Raw genomic sequence first — 15,336 nt, 5'->3', positions numbered from 1 at the left:
GAGCTTAGACCCAACCGGAGTTCTAATTGGAAGACTACAGAAATAACTGTGTTTATCCCAAGTTGTTCTTACAAATGCTTCATCATCACATAAATGGTTAGTAATATCCTGAGGGTTCCCCTAGCCCTGGAAGGCTGAGAACCAAGTAGGAGCAGGGGCGGTTAGAATGTCCTTCCCTGTCATTCTTTCCCAAGTATACTCCTCCTCAGTCTTCCTTCCAGGAAACCTTGACAGCACAGTCTGATTTAGATGCATTCACTTATTCAATCATTCCTTTATCAGGTATTTATCAAGTGACTATTATGTGTTCTGGACAGTGTGAAACAGAATAGATAAGTCACTGCCCACAAGGAGCTCCCATGATGTTCTGTGATTCCACAGGTCCCTGCACGAATCTCTATCCTAGTCTCAGTGTACAATATTCATAGGGTGAGACTACAAGATCCTGGAAGATAGAAAGAAAAGTGTCACATTGACTTTGTAACTTCAGTGCCTTGCTTGGTGCCTGGAATACAGAAGGTGTTCACTAAAAGTTTCTTTCAAATGAACAAATATCAGGAATTAGAAAAGCAGGCTTTCCTATTTAATTCTCCCCAAAAAAATCTGAAAAGTAAAGGATTAGTCACACCCCACTACTGATGGCAGCTATTAACTGGTTCATTTTGTGAAAACTTATAACCACAGTAATGTAGCTTTAGGTGCTGCTCTGCAGTTGTTGAGAGACTTAAAGATGATCAGGGTTTGAATAAATGCAGAAAAGTAACTGCACTCTTCTAGCTAATATACAATAAAACTCCTGGGAAGTGCTTTGCACAGAGTATGTGTTAGGAGGCATTGCCTACTAAGAAATAATCTCAACATGGCCAAGACTGAACGTGGGAATGTGGCCATGTGGGCAACCTGGCTGCTTCAGGAACAGCCAGTAGTTTCTGTGTTGTGCAGAGGAAAATGTTCAAAGGGGAAACTGGAATGAGCAGAGAGAAAATGAAACCAAAGTGCCTAGAATTCTCCCTTTGAAGATATTTTCTTCTACTCATCCATTTCCATGAGAAGGGCCATTTAGACCTAATAGTTGAATATTGCAGCAGTGTGGATAGTAGACTATCTGTGGAGTGAGAAATGTTTTCCCCAAAGGCACTGCTAGTTCAGAGGTTGGGGAACTAAAAGGACAAGAGGAGAAGGGGTCAGGGTGTGGAGACAGGGCCGGCCAGGCTTGTTAGTGTATTCACGGTCTCGGTGACCGGTACTCCTCCCCATTTCTAAGGTATGTGGTGTACCTTACACTGTGTTTAACTACAAATTGCCACAAATGGCCAACTCATTGGATACAAAGGTAATGGAAAATTTCTTTGAAAATTTTGAGCTATGGGAACTTTTGATGGGATTTAAGAATGTAAAAAAAATATTCTCCTTACAGCACTATGGTGGATGAGTCTGTGGAAGATAAAAAGTAGGGAGATCAATTAGAGAACAATACACATCCAAAGCTAGACATTAGCACACCCTGATCTATGGAGTAGCAGTAGATATATGGGTGAAAGGATAGACAATACAACTACTTTTTAAAGGAAGAGGATAATAAAAGAGTGAGAAGAGTTTAAAATGGTCCTCATCTTGCTAGCTCGGGCTATGATGGCAGTGCAGTTCATCAAAATAAAGAACACCATGGGAGGAACATGATTCAGAAAGAAAGACAATGCACTCAGTATTAGATACATTAAATTCTAGGTGTGAAGTATCAGTAGGAAAGTTATGTCATTAGTTTACTTTTTGTTATAAATATAGATATGGTTGTAAACAGCTAAAGCTATGAATGAGATTAATAAGAAAAGAAGGACAAGGGAAAGATAAGGGGGTGGAGAGGCCTGGGCTGGGGTACAGGGGCAGGCTGGGAGAGGACAATGGGGGGGAGGGGGACATATGCAATACTTTCAACAATAAAGAATTAAAAGAGAGAGAGAGAAAGCCTTGGTAGTGTCATATTCAAGGAGAAAGAAAAAAGAAGCTTAAAATGGATATCAAGGAGGAAATTCCAAACATAGAAGGAAGAGAATCAAGGCAGTGTGGTCCCACAGAAGTCATGGGAAAAAGTAATGACCAACAATCAAATTTTTGCTGGCATAAAATATGATAGAGGCCAAAATAAAAACCGAAAATGAGCCTGTGAGTATGGTAACTTAGAAGTCATTGGTTAGTTTTGTCAAGAACAGCCTCACTCAGTGGGATGGTGGTAACTAACTAGCAGGTTTACAATTGAACAAGACAAGGAAATGGATGCAGCAAAAATAACACACTTTTAAGAAGCTGGACTGTGGCCTGACCTGTGTGGATCAGTTGGTTGAGTGTCATCCATGTTCAATTCCCAGTCAGGACACATGCCCAGGTTATAATTTTGGGGTGTGTGTGTGATTCAACCCATCCATGTTCCTCCCTCACATAGATGTTTCTCTCTCTCCCTCCCTCCCTCTTCCTTCCTCTCTCTTAAAAATTAATAAAAACATCATATAGATAAATAAAAGCAACTAATTATGATCAGTATAGCTAAAGAGCTTGATAAAATGAGATATTATAAACAAAGGCAATCTCATGGTTTTCCCTTTGTTTTGTTTCTAGGATGGGAGAAAACTGAACATATTTATAAAGAATAATAAAGGAGGAAGTTGAAAGGGATGTTTTGAATATAACAAAAAGCAGGGGTAAACTGGAAAATGAAAAAGCAGAGGAGAAAAAGCTAACCTTTAGTAGAAGAGGAAACACTTGTTATTTAGATACTGATACAGAAGCAAAGGCAAAAGAAAAGGTGAGTAGAGATTGTTACTAAATAGATTTGCGATTAGAAAGAGGAAGCTTGTAATTAATGCAAACATGTTATGTGATCAGATGCTAATAATGAGAGAGCAATTGGGTGGAACTCATGGAAAGAGGCTTACAATAGCAGTTTTGAGGAGAAGAGGACATTAACAATGGGTACAGAAAAGAACTACTAAAAGGAAGTAAATCACATATTAAAAACCTATCATAAAATTATGGAACAGCCCCACCGGAAATTTTAACCTCAAGGTATAACAAAGCACTTATTTAGGAATTCACTAAACCTAATAATGTCATTTTTTAAATCATAATTTTATGATAGAAATAATCATATTTATCTGACTTGTGGAAAGAAAATATAACTAAAGGAAATATAAAAATTTAGAATTTGTTAGAAATAAAAATCTGAAAAAGTGGTTCTATCGATACAATATTACAATTACTTTAACTTGATTATTTTCTATATTAGTGACTCGGTGCACAAAATTCGTGCACACTAAAAGGGGATTAATCAGAGGAAATAATTTAATGTTGCTATTTGCCCTTTCTCTATAATTCAGAAAGAAGGGTCAAAGATGGAAGAAAATTAGTAAAATGTATATGAAAACTTTCCTCCTGACAGTCTGGGGCTCACTACGGGATCCAGAGTCAAGTTCCCGTCCACCCACATGTGCCTCAAAATCGTGTGAGACCCAGACCCAGCCGGCCCCTCCACCATTGGGCTAGATCCAGACCCATCCAGACCCAGCCAGTCCCGTCCTTGTCAAGCCCTGCCCGGCAGGGGATGTAGCCTCAGGTCTCCCATCAAGCCCTGCTGGACGGGGGTGGGGCCTGAGTTCCCCAGACCCAGCACTGGGGTTGCACCTTGAGGTCCCCGGTGAAGCCCCATCTGGTGGGGAGGGGGGCACAGCCTGAGGTCCCCCAGCCTGGCACTGGGGTGGGGGGAGCAGCCTCAGGTCCCCTAGCCCAGCACCAGGATGGGAAGTGCACCTTGAGGTCCCCTGTCAAGCCCTGCCAGGTGGGGGACACGGCCTGAAGTCCCCTGTCAAGTCCCAGGGGGGTGGGGGAGGGCGTCGCCTCAGGTCCCCTCATTAAGGCTCCTTATGGGAGCTTGGCCTCAGCTGTGGGTGCAGCCATCTTTGTGATGGAGTGATGGCAAACTAGCATATTCCTTCTTTATTAGATAGGACTAGAGGCCCAGTGCATGGGGGCAGGGGTGGGGGGTGTCCCTCAGCCCAGCTTGCGCCCTCTCCAATCTGGGACCCCTCGAGGGATGTCTGAATGCCTGTTTAGGCCCAATCCCAAATGGGCATTCAGACATCACTCTCACAATCCAGGATTGCTGGCTTACAACTGCTCACCTGCCTGCCTTCCTGATTGCCCCTAACCACTTCTGCCTGCCAGCCTGATCACCCCCTAACCATTCCCATACCAGCCTGATTGATGCCTAACTGCTCCCCTGCCAGCCTGTTTGCCCCCAACTTTCCTCCTTTGCTGACCTGATCACCCCTAACTGCCCTCTCCTGCAGGGTTGATTGCCTCCAACTGCCCTCCCTTGCAGGCCTGGTGCCTCCAAACTGCCTTCCCCTGCTGGCCCTCTTGTGGTGGCCATCTTGTGTCCACATGGGGGCAGGCTCTTTGAACACATGGGGGCAACCATATTGTGTGTTGGAGTGATGGTCAATCTGCATATTACTCTATTAGATAGGATAGAGGCCTGGTGCATGGGTGGAGGCTAGCTGGTTTGCCCTGAAGGGTTGGGGGTTCCCTTGGGGCATGGGGCAGCCTGGGCGAGGGGCCTGTGGTGGTTTGCAGGCCTGCCATGCCCCCTGGCGACCCAAGCAGAGGCCCTGGTATCTGGGATTTATTTACCTTCTACAATTGAAACTTTGTAGCCTGGAGCGGAGCTAAGCCTCCTGCTCCATTTGTGGCTGCTGCCATTTCTATAATTAAAACTTTGTATCCTTGAGTGGAAGCCTGGGCTGGCCAGAGTGTGTGGAAAGCTTGGCTTCCTCTGTTGCTGGGGAAACCCCAAGCCTCCCTTCTGGTAGCCATTTTGGTTGGGTTAATTTGCATACTCGCTCTGATTGGTTGGTGGGCGTGGCTGGTGGGCATGGCTCATTGATGTAGCAGAGTGGTGATTAATTTGCATATTACTTCTTTATTAGGTAAGATAAGTAGGAAATTTAGTGTACTCAGCATGGAGGGCTAGAATACCCTGAACTGCCTAGTCAGCCACATGGTAATTTCTCTATTTGAAACATTCAAATCTAGCAATTTCTAGGTAACATGTAAATCAACTATAGTGATGTTAGGCAGAGAAGTCTGTCCAGCCTGACATCTAGAGATTCTAAGGATCATGATAGCCCACAAGCAGGGTCCTAAAAATCCACCAGTTTCTCAATATGCCACTACAGTGACCTCAGGGTGTAGACCTCCTGAGGTGAGATTGGAGAAACTGAAATAATTACACACAAAACCCTTCCATACCAAAAAAAATGTCTAGTCCAAGGAATTAGTTCAATTATAGAGATGAAGTACAAACCACCATATATTTGGTTGAACCTCTTCAACCAAATATGTTTTACTTAATTGCTATAGCAAGAGCACTGTATGATGAACAAAATTCTGTTATATTTTCCTATAATTAGAAGGGTATAAAAAAATCAACAGTTTGTGCTATAAATGTCATCCTTTCTAGGATTATCTATGAAACTTCAAAGACTTTAATGGCTCCCGTCCTTCAAAGCAGTATCTGAAATTTCAATAAATTTCAATAAAAACTAATTAAGCCTAAACCAGTTTGGCTCAGTGGATAGAGTGTCAGACTGCAGACTAAAAGGTCAAGGGCATGTACCTTGGTTGCGGGCACATCCCCAGTAGGGGCTGTGCAAGAGGCAGCTGATCCATGATTCTCTTTCATCGATGTTTCTAACTCTCTGTCCCTCTCTCTTCCTCTCTGTGAAAAATCAATAAAATATATATATTTTTAAAAACTAATTAAGGAAACCATATTAAATATTATTAACCAGTTAATTGCTTTTATTATCAGGAGCAATTAAAAGTAAATCCACACTATACTACAAAACTCTTCATAAGTAGCTTCTAGTTTAAAAAGAAATATGAAAAAAATAAAAAGAAATATGAAAAACAAAAACGTTTGAATATTCTCTAATTTCTACTTTTCAGCTTCAAACAGTTTCATCCAGCAATGTCTCTTTTCTTCTTCTTCTTGAAACTGCTTTTTTTCTCTATCCCTCTGAGTTTTGAGAGTTTCTTTCTCTCAATTTTCTAGTTCTTTCTGTTTATCTTGCCACGCTTCAAAAGATTGCTTACATCTTTCTTCCACTTCACAGTATTCAAAATTTATTTCACCATCATCTGCAGTCATAAAGAAAAATGTTATGTTTAAGATTAAAACTGTCAACAGTGACCTATTGTGAAGTATAAAATTAATTTTAAAAAGAAGAAATAATTTCACATAATACCAAAGAAAAAGTGATAAAATAAAAATCCTATATAATAAAAGGCTAATATGCAAATTGACTGAATGGCAGAATGACTGGTCACTATGCAAGATCTGCCCCCTAGTGATCAGTAAAGTTTTCAGATGGCTGCAGCCTTACTCAATATCTGATGCCAAATGCATAAAATATCCAAGCAAGAACTGCTTGGCTAACCCCACTCAACCTACAGAATCATAAAAGATAACAACAAATTGTTATTTTAAATCACCAAGTTTGTTTTGCAGTAATAACCAGAACATTTACTCTAACCCATAAAAACAAACACATAAACAAATACCTTCAATGGCTTCTGATGTCTACAACTGGGAGCCCTAATCAACACATTTATATTCATAAATTGAGTTAGACTCTGGCTTCTATTATATGTGTTATGACTATACAATCATATATTTTTAAGTATGTACCTTTTTATAACTAAATTAGTATATAGCCTACAGATTTTGCTCCTGGATGGTTTGTAATAATTCTATTGCAAAATTATTTCTAGTTTCTAAAAACATTTGAAAAGAAATCCATTTCCACCATCTTGCCAGATTATTGATGTAAAAATATTTCTTTTTTATCAATAAATACTGATAATTTTAATTTTCTTGGAAAATTATTCATTAAAACTATTAAACCTATTTGACTAGAGCTGTATAGGAGATCCTCTCATAATTTTCTAAACCACTGCCATAATTGTAGTTATATAAACTTTCATATAACTAATCTAAACCAATAAAAGAGAAACATGCAAATTAACCATCACTCCACTATGTCTACCAGGCAATCAGGAGGGAATATGCAAATTAGGAGGAGAAAGATGGTGGCTGTCCAGCTGCTCTAGGCACGTAGTGGCCAGTGGAGCAGGACGCCTGCTATTAGCAGGAGGACAGGGGGCAAAGGGATCTTCGGGAGCAGCTGGCCACAGTGAAGACGAAGATGGCAGACTCCAGCTGGAGTCTAAAGCAAAGATGAAGACAGCAGACTCTAGCCGTAGCCTGCAGCAAAGACAAAAGAGGCAGACTAAAGCTGTAGCCTGCAGCAAAGACAAAAACGGCAGATTCTGGCTGGAGTCTGCAGCAAAGGCGGCAGACTCCGGCTGGAGTGAAGGCCTGGGTCCCAGGTGCCAGAGGAAAACCAGTACTGGAAGCCAAGGGAAGGAAGGCCTATTGCACACATCTCTTCATGCAATATTATAGAAAACTAGGCCTCTAGTTTTCTATAATTGTTACCTTTGGCTTTTTTCATAATTAAGCTATATAATTGGCAATATACTTTTATTTTCATTGTATAAACCTTAATAAAAATGAATTATCATACCATTAAAATCTCTCAAAAGTCAACTATAAATAATCACTGCCAAGATTTGAAGTATCTATATTATATAACAAGTCTTTACATATCCATTCATACAGATGCTCAGGACAAAAATCTTGGAGCCATTTTTTTCTCTTTCTTTCACACCAATCCATCAATACATCCTTTTGGTTCTTCTACCATAAAAATGGTTTTGAGAATATGACCATCTTCATCATTTATACTCAAACTAGAGGCCTGGCACACGACATTCGTACACTGGAGGGGGGGAGTCCCTCAGCCTGGCTGGTGCCTTCTCACATCTAGAACCCTACAGGGGATGCATGCCTGCCAGCTTAGGCCCAGTCCCTAAGCTGGCAGTCAGACATTCCTCTCACAGTCCAGGGCATCGCTCCTTATTGTCCGCCTGCAGCGGAGGCGGGAGGGGCTCCCACCACCACTGCACTTGCCAGCAATGAGCCTAGATTCTGGCTGAGTGGAGCACACTGACCACCAGGGGGAGCTCCTTGTGAACATCTTCCCCCTGGTGATCAGTGCATGTCATAGTAGCTGGTTGTTCCACTGTTTGGTCAATTTGCATATTAGCCTTTTATCATATAGGACTAAAAGCCCAGTGCATGAAAATTCATGCACTGCGGGGGTTGGGGGTCCCTCAGCCTGGCCTGTGCCCTCTCACAGTCCAGGAGTCCTCAGGGGATGTCCTACTGACATCTGTGGGAGGTGACCTGACAGGTCGACCAGGGGATGGTGCTGCTGCCCCCCCCCCCCACCTCCAACCCCGGTGGCTGCTGGTTGCCGCCCCCTCCACCATCACCCTTCCCTCCCTCTGCCCGCTGGCACATGCTTTGGCTGGCCTGGCACCACATGCATGCTGGCCCCTGCCTACTGGTCATTCTTCTGTTCAGTCGATTTGCATATTAAACATTTTATATAGGATTACTCTCATCTCTAACTATTGTAATAATCCACCATGATTCATAAGAGCCCTATATGATCAGACACTAGTATTCTTAGATATAATCACAAAGGCTCACTGTTCTTCAAATATATTAAGCCCACTCAATGTGTCTTGGCATTTACAATTCCTTCTTTCTGGAACATCGGCTCGCTAGATATCCTCATGGTTCATCTTCTCTTTCATTAACACATTCATGTGGCTTACCTTCTCAGTAAATAGCACCTCCCCCTAGGGGCCTTCCCTAACTACCCTATCTAAAATAGCAACCTCCAAACTCTATCCCTTTATTTTGAATTTGTTTTTCTTTCATAGCATTTATATGTACCGGAACATTACATATTTATTCATTTGTTTATTATCTATCTGTCCACACTGGAACATTAGAAAAGTAGAGAAGAAGCTTTGCCTATTCTTTTTTTTTTTTTTTTAAATAGAATTTATTGCATGGCATAGTGAATTCAATACATTAAAAAAAAAAAAAGTTTTCTTGTCAGTATTAGCACATAATGAAGAATTTTAAAACACTGCTGAATTAACACTTCAAAAATTTTAAATCATGTTCCATAAAAACATAAAGCCTAATAGTGTTATAAAGTATTAATTTACACTAACCTCCATATCAAAGTGTTTTAAAAAAAGGATTCCACACTAAAATCAATAATTCTAAGAAGTAAAAATCCAATCATATATTTTTAAAAAGGTTCTCACTTAAACAAAATACAACAGAAGATATAAAATAGGCAACATCTATAAAATTTACATTGACTTGTTCTACTGGAAAGTTCTGCAAACTAACCAGATAAACTTTGGATATTTTTAAAAATCCATATTCCAAAAGAATGTTTACAATACTTTATGCCCAATTAAAGAAACACATGATAACATTAAGCATTCTACATTTTTTTCCTTCAGTTGCTACTTATTTGCCATTATTACAGGACTATTCTAAAATTTTAGTTTTAAGAAATCATTATCCCCCATGATCATTTTCATAGATACAAAGGCTGTTCTGAAGTATAGAAACATTAAACAAGTTCACATATGTGGCCTTCACTATAATATGGCCTGTATATTGTTCTATCAATCTCATTTTGTTTACTCTGAAAATTCAGTAATCCAAATCATGAGTATTACACAATTTCTTTCAAATTCCAAAAAGTTGAGTAATTTGATTCAGATCTTTTGAATTTACAGACTATCTGTCTTCCAGGAAGCATAAAGTCATTTATATTCAGTATTTTTACTTTATTTACATTTCTTGTCCCAATCTGTTTAGAATTAGCCTCTGAGGTAAAACGATCACTGAAAATAAAAATTTTAAACTGTAGAATTTATTATTTGACATCTTCTTGAGTAAATTCAACTCTTTTCCTTGCTAATAGAAAAATATAAAGCCTTCCAAACTAGTACATTGCACCAGTTTGAAATGTAATTCCTATATTTTTGAAATCTCATTGGTTGAGATCAGGCTAAAATTTTAGAGATCAAACTTAAATAAATTAAATACTTTTTTAGTCAAATGTAAAAATGTCTGCTTATATCTAAGGAAAAAATTGAAAGAGCAAAAGAAAACTAGAAAGCTCAGTTATATGGAATATAAATTTATCATTTAAACAAAATCTCTATGGACATTTAATTAAAATCTATGAATGCCAACTGCAGATGGGTTAATATTTTCTTCTTTCTAAAAAGAAATAAATTGTGGATTTTACTAATAAGGTATTGCTAATCTAAAAAGAAAATACAAGATAAAATATAATGTATTAGAAAAGCAAGGTTTTCCTCACAAACCAAATTATCTTTGCTGAAGTAAACTGAAGTGAAAACTCTACAATTTGAGATATTTAGTGATTTATGTTGGATAAGTTGCAAAAATGTTCATAGAAAATATCTAAGAAGTAACAATTTTTTCAATAAGTAATAATATAGGATATAGTATTGTTTTTAAGACATATTTAGTTAAAAAACCAATTTATCTTCTTAAAGTTACTGGTGATGGGAAGGCAAGAGAGGAAGAAGTAATAGAGCCTTTTAAAGACAGATTGGCATCTCCTCTACTCTTTGTTTACTTTGACTCGTAAAATATTTTTGTACTTTGTTGTAATTTCTCTAAATATATTCAGCGGGGTTGTTAGAAAAATTAAGTATAACGTAAAGTTGACACTGAGGATGGAGAAACTTAAGGAATTTCCCTATTTCTTTTTAATAGCAAACTAGAAAGGAAATTTTACCTCCTTGGTAGTTAATGGTTGGATACAGTAGAATGTGTATCAAAGAACTAAAATTTCATATTTACAGATTTAAATTTTCCTTAACATTCTTCATAAAATGTGGCTGAGGTTGAGGCTTTTGAATATCAAAAAGCTGGGATGAGAATGCAGACAATTTTACTATCAATAAAAAAGATGTATTTTGGCAAACATTTTATTGATATTAAAAATGAAAATATAGTTGGATCTTTAAAATGACATTTCATGTGTTCTATCAGCATTTGCCAAAAAAATTAGATTCTTTGCAAAAAATTCAAACTTGATATTATGAAGACAGAATGAAGAATAACCCTTACTGGTCAGATACTTACTTGTCATTTACCGAAGGATCCGTAATTGTATTAGGTGGACAGAGGGCTGTCAAGGGAGCTTCTCTATCTGCTACTTACTCAGCAAAAGGAACAGACAAAAGCATCTAATTCCCTCAAATGCTAAATTTAGGTCTAATACCAAGGCTCTCCTTCATTTTAAAAGGCATTAGGTTTATGTTTTAACCAGTTGAACTTGCTTTAGAATGAAAGAGCATAGAGTGGCTAACATATCTTGTATATTATTTCTAGAAAATGTGAAATTCCACTGCCTTTGGAATTACTTGTTATTTGGAAATTTCTTAGCAAAAAAAAAAAAAAAAAAAAAAAGGAAAAGACAATTTGACCTCTGACTTCCAGAAGAATGTTGAAGGTCACAAGCAAAGAATGAGAGGTTTTTTGTCTTTTCCCCTCCTCCCCCAAGTTATAAGGTACTATAACTTTGTCTCTCTTTCTTCTGAAGCACACCTGGTAAATTAGTATACCATCCTCCACCAAAATATAAAAGGTTAGCTGTCTAACCCAGCAATTTTCAACCAGTGTGCTGCACCCGGCGTGCTGCAAGAATCGTCACAACAGATAATATTGACTGTTTAGTCAGGGGCACAGACCTCTCTCCCCTTAGATTGTCAAATAGATAAATGACAACAGCCGACACAACAGCTGTCCAGCGTGGATGAATCAAAATTATACCTTTTTTTTTTTTTTTGTCAGAATGGCAAATACATATTTTTTGGTGTGTTGCAGAATTTTAGTAATTAGTTTATGTGTGCCATGAGATGAAAAAGGTTGAAAATCGCTGTTTTAACCTACTCATTTTGCAGATGAGAAAACTGAGACATCAATGTCTGGCACCAAGACAATTTACTCACACTTCTGTCATGTAATTAAAATGACCCTAACACCCAGTCTCCTCTCTTTTGTCTCTCTTTCTTCTGAAGCACACCTGGTAAATTAGTATACCATCCTCCACCAAAATATAAAAGGTTAGCTGTGGTTTCCTTTGGAGAAAGAAGAAGGAATTAAAATAGTGGGGGGTGGGAGCAGGGGCAAGAGAGAGGATTGTTAGGGATATTACAGTTAAATGGTGAGCCATATGTATTAATGCATAAATTTATACAAAATACTAAGCCTGAACATCAACAGGCCCAAACTTAGAGTTCAGGAATACCGCAGTGAAACTGAGTGATACTATAGAAATTTAATCTATACCTTCAAGGAAATTGCAAACCACTGAAAACTGTGGATGCCATTTTTGTGTCCTTTTAATGACTAGTTCTATATATTAGGTTTCCCTATACTGGGGAAAATATTGTAACATAAGACATAGTAATTTGAAGCAATTCAGGTTCTCAAGATTAAAAAAGGAATGAATTTTAAAAAAAAAAAACGTATGCTATAAACGTATGCTATATTCCCAGATTATATATTTTTTAACTAATGCAGTTTCTGGAATTTCATTATGGAACTTCCTTCTTGCATGATATTAATCAAATTTCTAGAGAGCACAAAATTTTCTTTTTTTTTTCAGTAAAATCTGTTCAGAAATTCACTTGGGCAGAAATACTTTTATCTATCACTAGAGTTGAAAAGAAATAGATTTCAGTAAGAAAAATACAGGGATGGATAAAGACCTTTTTTTAAGAAAAATATACTGTATATAATACATTTTGAAAGTTATACAGACCATGTCCTTTTATTTAATGTGAAGGCACAACTTTAACATAGTTAAAAGCAAATGTATTTTAATCACAGATGACATAGTTGACAGTACCAGCTCTTAAAAATGTATATTTGCGAGCATGTCATTGAAGATTCTTTCAGATTGTCAATTCTAAAAGCAAAACTCTTTTGCAGAAAATCAGTTGAAACATTATGGCAGGTCCACATGATATTACTGTTGGATAATCTGTTCACCAGCAGCCACAGGGGTTTCTTCACTTGTTACATAGCCCTTCTGGTTCACCATCTGATAGCTGTTTCCTTTCCAGAGCTTTTTCATTTCTTTACTTCTCCAAGCAACAATTGAGGCAGTAATAAGTGTGCACGGTACTAAATAGAGGAGAGCAGGTTGCCCCTTTTGCATCAGCACCAGAACAACAAAGGTAATTATCATGCCAACAGCATAGGCAATTGTGGAGGAGACATAGTAGATAGAAGAAGAACTAGTCTGCTGATCAAATCTTCTACAGAATGCAATCAACAGGCCTGGTACAATAGTGTCTCCAAAACCCAATATGGAAACTGGCATGGGACATACACTCATTGCTGAGAAATGTGCCAGCATTTGTACTTTGATGTCTACTGGTAACTTTTCATTATTTCCAAGAGGTCCAGCTACAAGTTCAACCATGATACTCTTGCCGTTCTTTGTGATAAATGGTGTTATGAAAACAAAAAACACATCATAGAAGAGGAGAAGGCCTAGAAGTATCACACATGACTTGAAGTTGGGTAACTTTGTTGTTTTAATTAAATTCAGGCAGAAAGAAAGCCCCAAGATATCCTGTAAAATCCAAGCCCACCTATTCTCATTTCTAAACACAGCCCAAACAGCAGCTATTGCTATGCACAGTCCAGAGAGAAAAATAAGTCTCACTGCAATGCTTTTGCCACGACACACAATTGTGCATTGTCCATATGGAATCCTATGAATTAGTGTAGCAAGACAGTTGTATAGACTCATTGCTGATGCTATGCAGAAAATTGTTATCATAACATAAACCAACCATTTGTAGAAGAAATAAAGTAAGACCATCATAACACAGCAGATGGCCACAAATATTACAACTGTTAGAGGACTGTAAGTTAAATATTCGTCCTTCTTTCTCACTTCTTTGTCTTCAGTGTCTGCCATTGCCTTCATGCTTTCCAATTCAAGTAGTCCACTCCAGTATCCTCCTAATGCCACAGTGAACACAGAAATTACAAAAATAACCACCATCGTATAGTCAAAGTTAGACCTTGACAGTGAACACATTTTCACAGTAATGTTATCTCCAAGAGCCTGCTTTATCTTTTAAGTCTTTGTTGTTTATAAATGCAATCAGTATTTTCACATCATCAAATGCAGATCTGTTCCCTGAGGGAGCAAATACAATACTGTTATTAGCAACCAACAATGCTTCAGCACCTCCGGTTTCTGCAATTCTGGCTTTTTCAAGAAAATGGCAGGTTCCCCACTGAACCACAACTGCTTTGTTCTTTATTTCATCAGGAGGAATATCAGAAATGTCACACAGTGGTGTGGAAGTCAGATTCTTCAAACTAAAGGAAGTTGCATTTTCTAGTGTTCTTGGCAGAGCTGTCCAATGAGGGTTATAGACCATGCAGTAGTCCTTAGATGGTAAAGGTGTGCCAATTCCAGACGCATGCAGGATTGCTTCCTGAGCAGCTGTCAGCCGGAGGAGGGCGCCCCAGAGCAGGGTGGCCCTGGCGCAGAGCCTCAGAGCTGCAGAGCAGCGGGCGCAGTGGCCCCATCAGTGAGCTGGGCGCCGGGAGGCGCTGCTGGGCAGGGCGGGCTCGGGCTCAGGGTCCCAGGGTGCTGCCTCCATAGCCTAGCTGGACCCGAGGGTGGTGGGGCTCTGATTGGCTGGTGGGCGTGGCTGGTGGGCATGGTGGAGTGAGGGTTAATTTGCATATTATTCTTTTATTAGGTAGAATAATTCCCAGGAATAAATTTGATCAGTTGAAGAAAATAAACATTATTAGGCTTTTTATATAAATTATACTTTTCTCCAAAAAGATACATAAACTGATACTTTTAAAATAGTCCCATGATTAGTTTTCTTTATTTTTTTATTAGTTTTCTTTAATGTAAAGTAATAGAATGTCTGGTTTTAATTAAGGCTGGTTAAACAAATATTGGTGATTAGTATTTTTTGGAGATATAAGGAAGGTTAGTAAGAAAAATAAATGAACTAAATTGAACAGTCTAATATACTATATATATTATATTAGAGACTAAATATATGCATGAAAGAAGAGGTACATACTTTAAACGGCTTAATTTTCTTCATTTTAGGTTAATTATTCTCACAAGAAAATGTATCTTTCAAGCAGATAAAAACTGTACTTAAAACATCAGTATCTTCTAAGTCCCGAAGAATGAGCTCTTCAGCAGTTTTACTCTTATTCTTTATGATGTCAATACAGTGAAGAAT

At 38.4% G+C, this 15,336-nt stretch overlaps 2 protein-coding genes across 6 annotated transcripts in view; one reads left to right on the top strand and one right to left on the bottom strand.

Annotated features, from left to right (window-relative positions):
* The window catches only part of PTPRR (protein tyrosine phosphatase receptor type R), a 249,062-nt gene that overhangs the window by 73,727 nt on the left and 159,999 nt on the right, over positions 1 to 15,336 (top strand). The gene's annotated exons all lie outside the window — the stretch shown is intronic.
* LOC118730791 (signal peptide peptidase-like 2A) lies at positions 12,842 to 14,653 on the bottom strand. The gene is given in 3 exon segments (XM_036459022.2): positions 12,842 to 14,187; positions 14,189 to 14,632; positions 14,634 to 14,653. Coding segments are annotated over 3 exon segments (1,584 nt in total). The 3' UTR covers positions 12,842 to 13,067.

This window comes from Pipistrellus kuhlii, unplaced genomic scaffold (assembly GCF_014108245.1).
Source record: "Pipistrellus kuhlii isolate mPipKuh1 unplaced genomic scaffold, mPipKuh1.p scaffold_m20_p_3, whole genome shotgun sequence".
Lineage (NCBI taxonomy): Eukaryota > Metazoa > Chordata > Mammalia > Chiroptera > Vespertilionidae > Pipistrellus > Pipistrellus kuhlii.
This window is presented reverse-complemented; position numbering and strand designations above follow the sequence as displayed.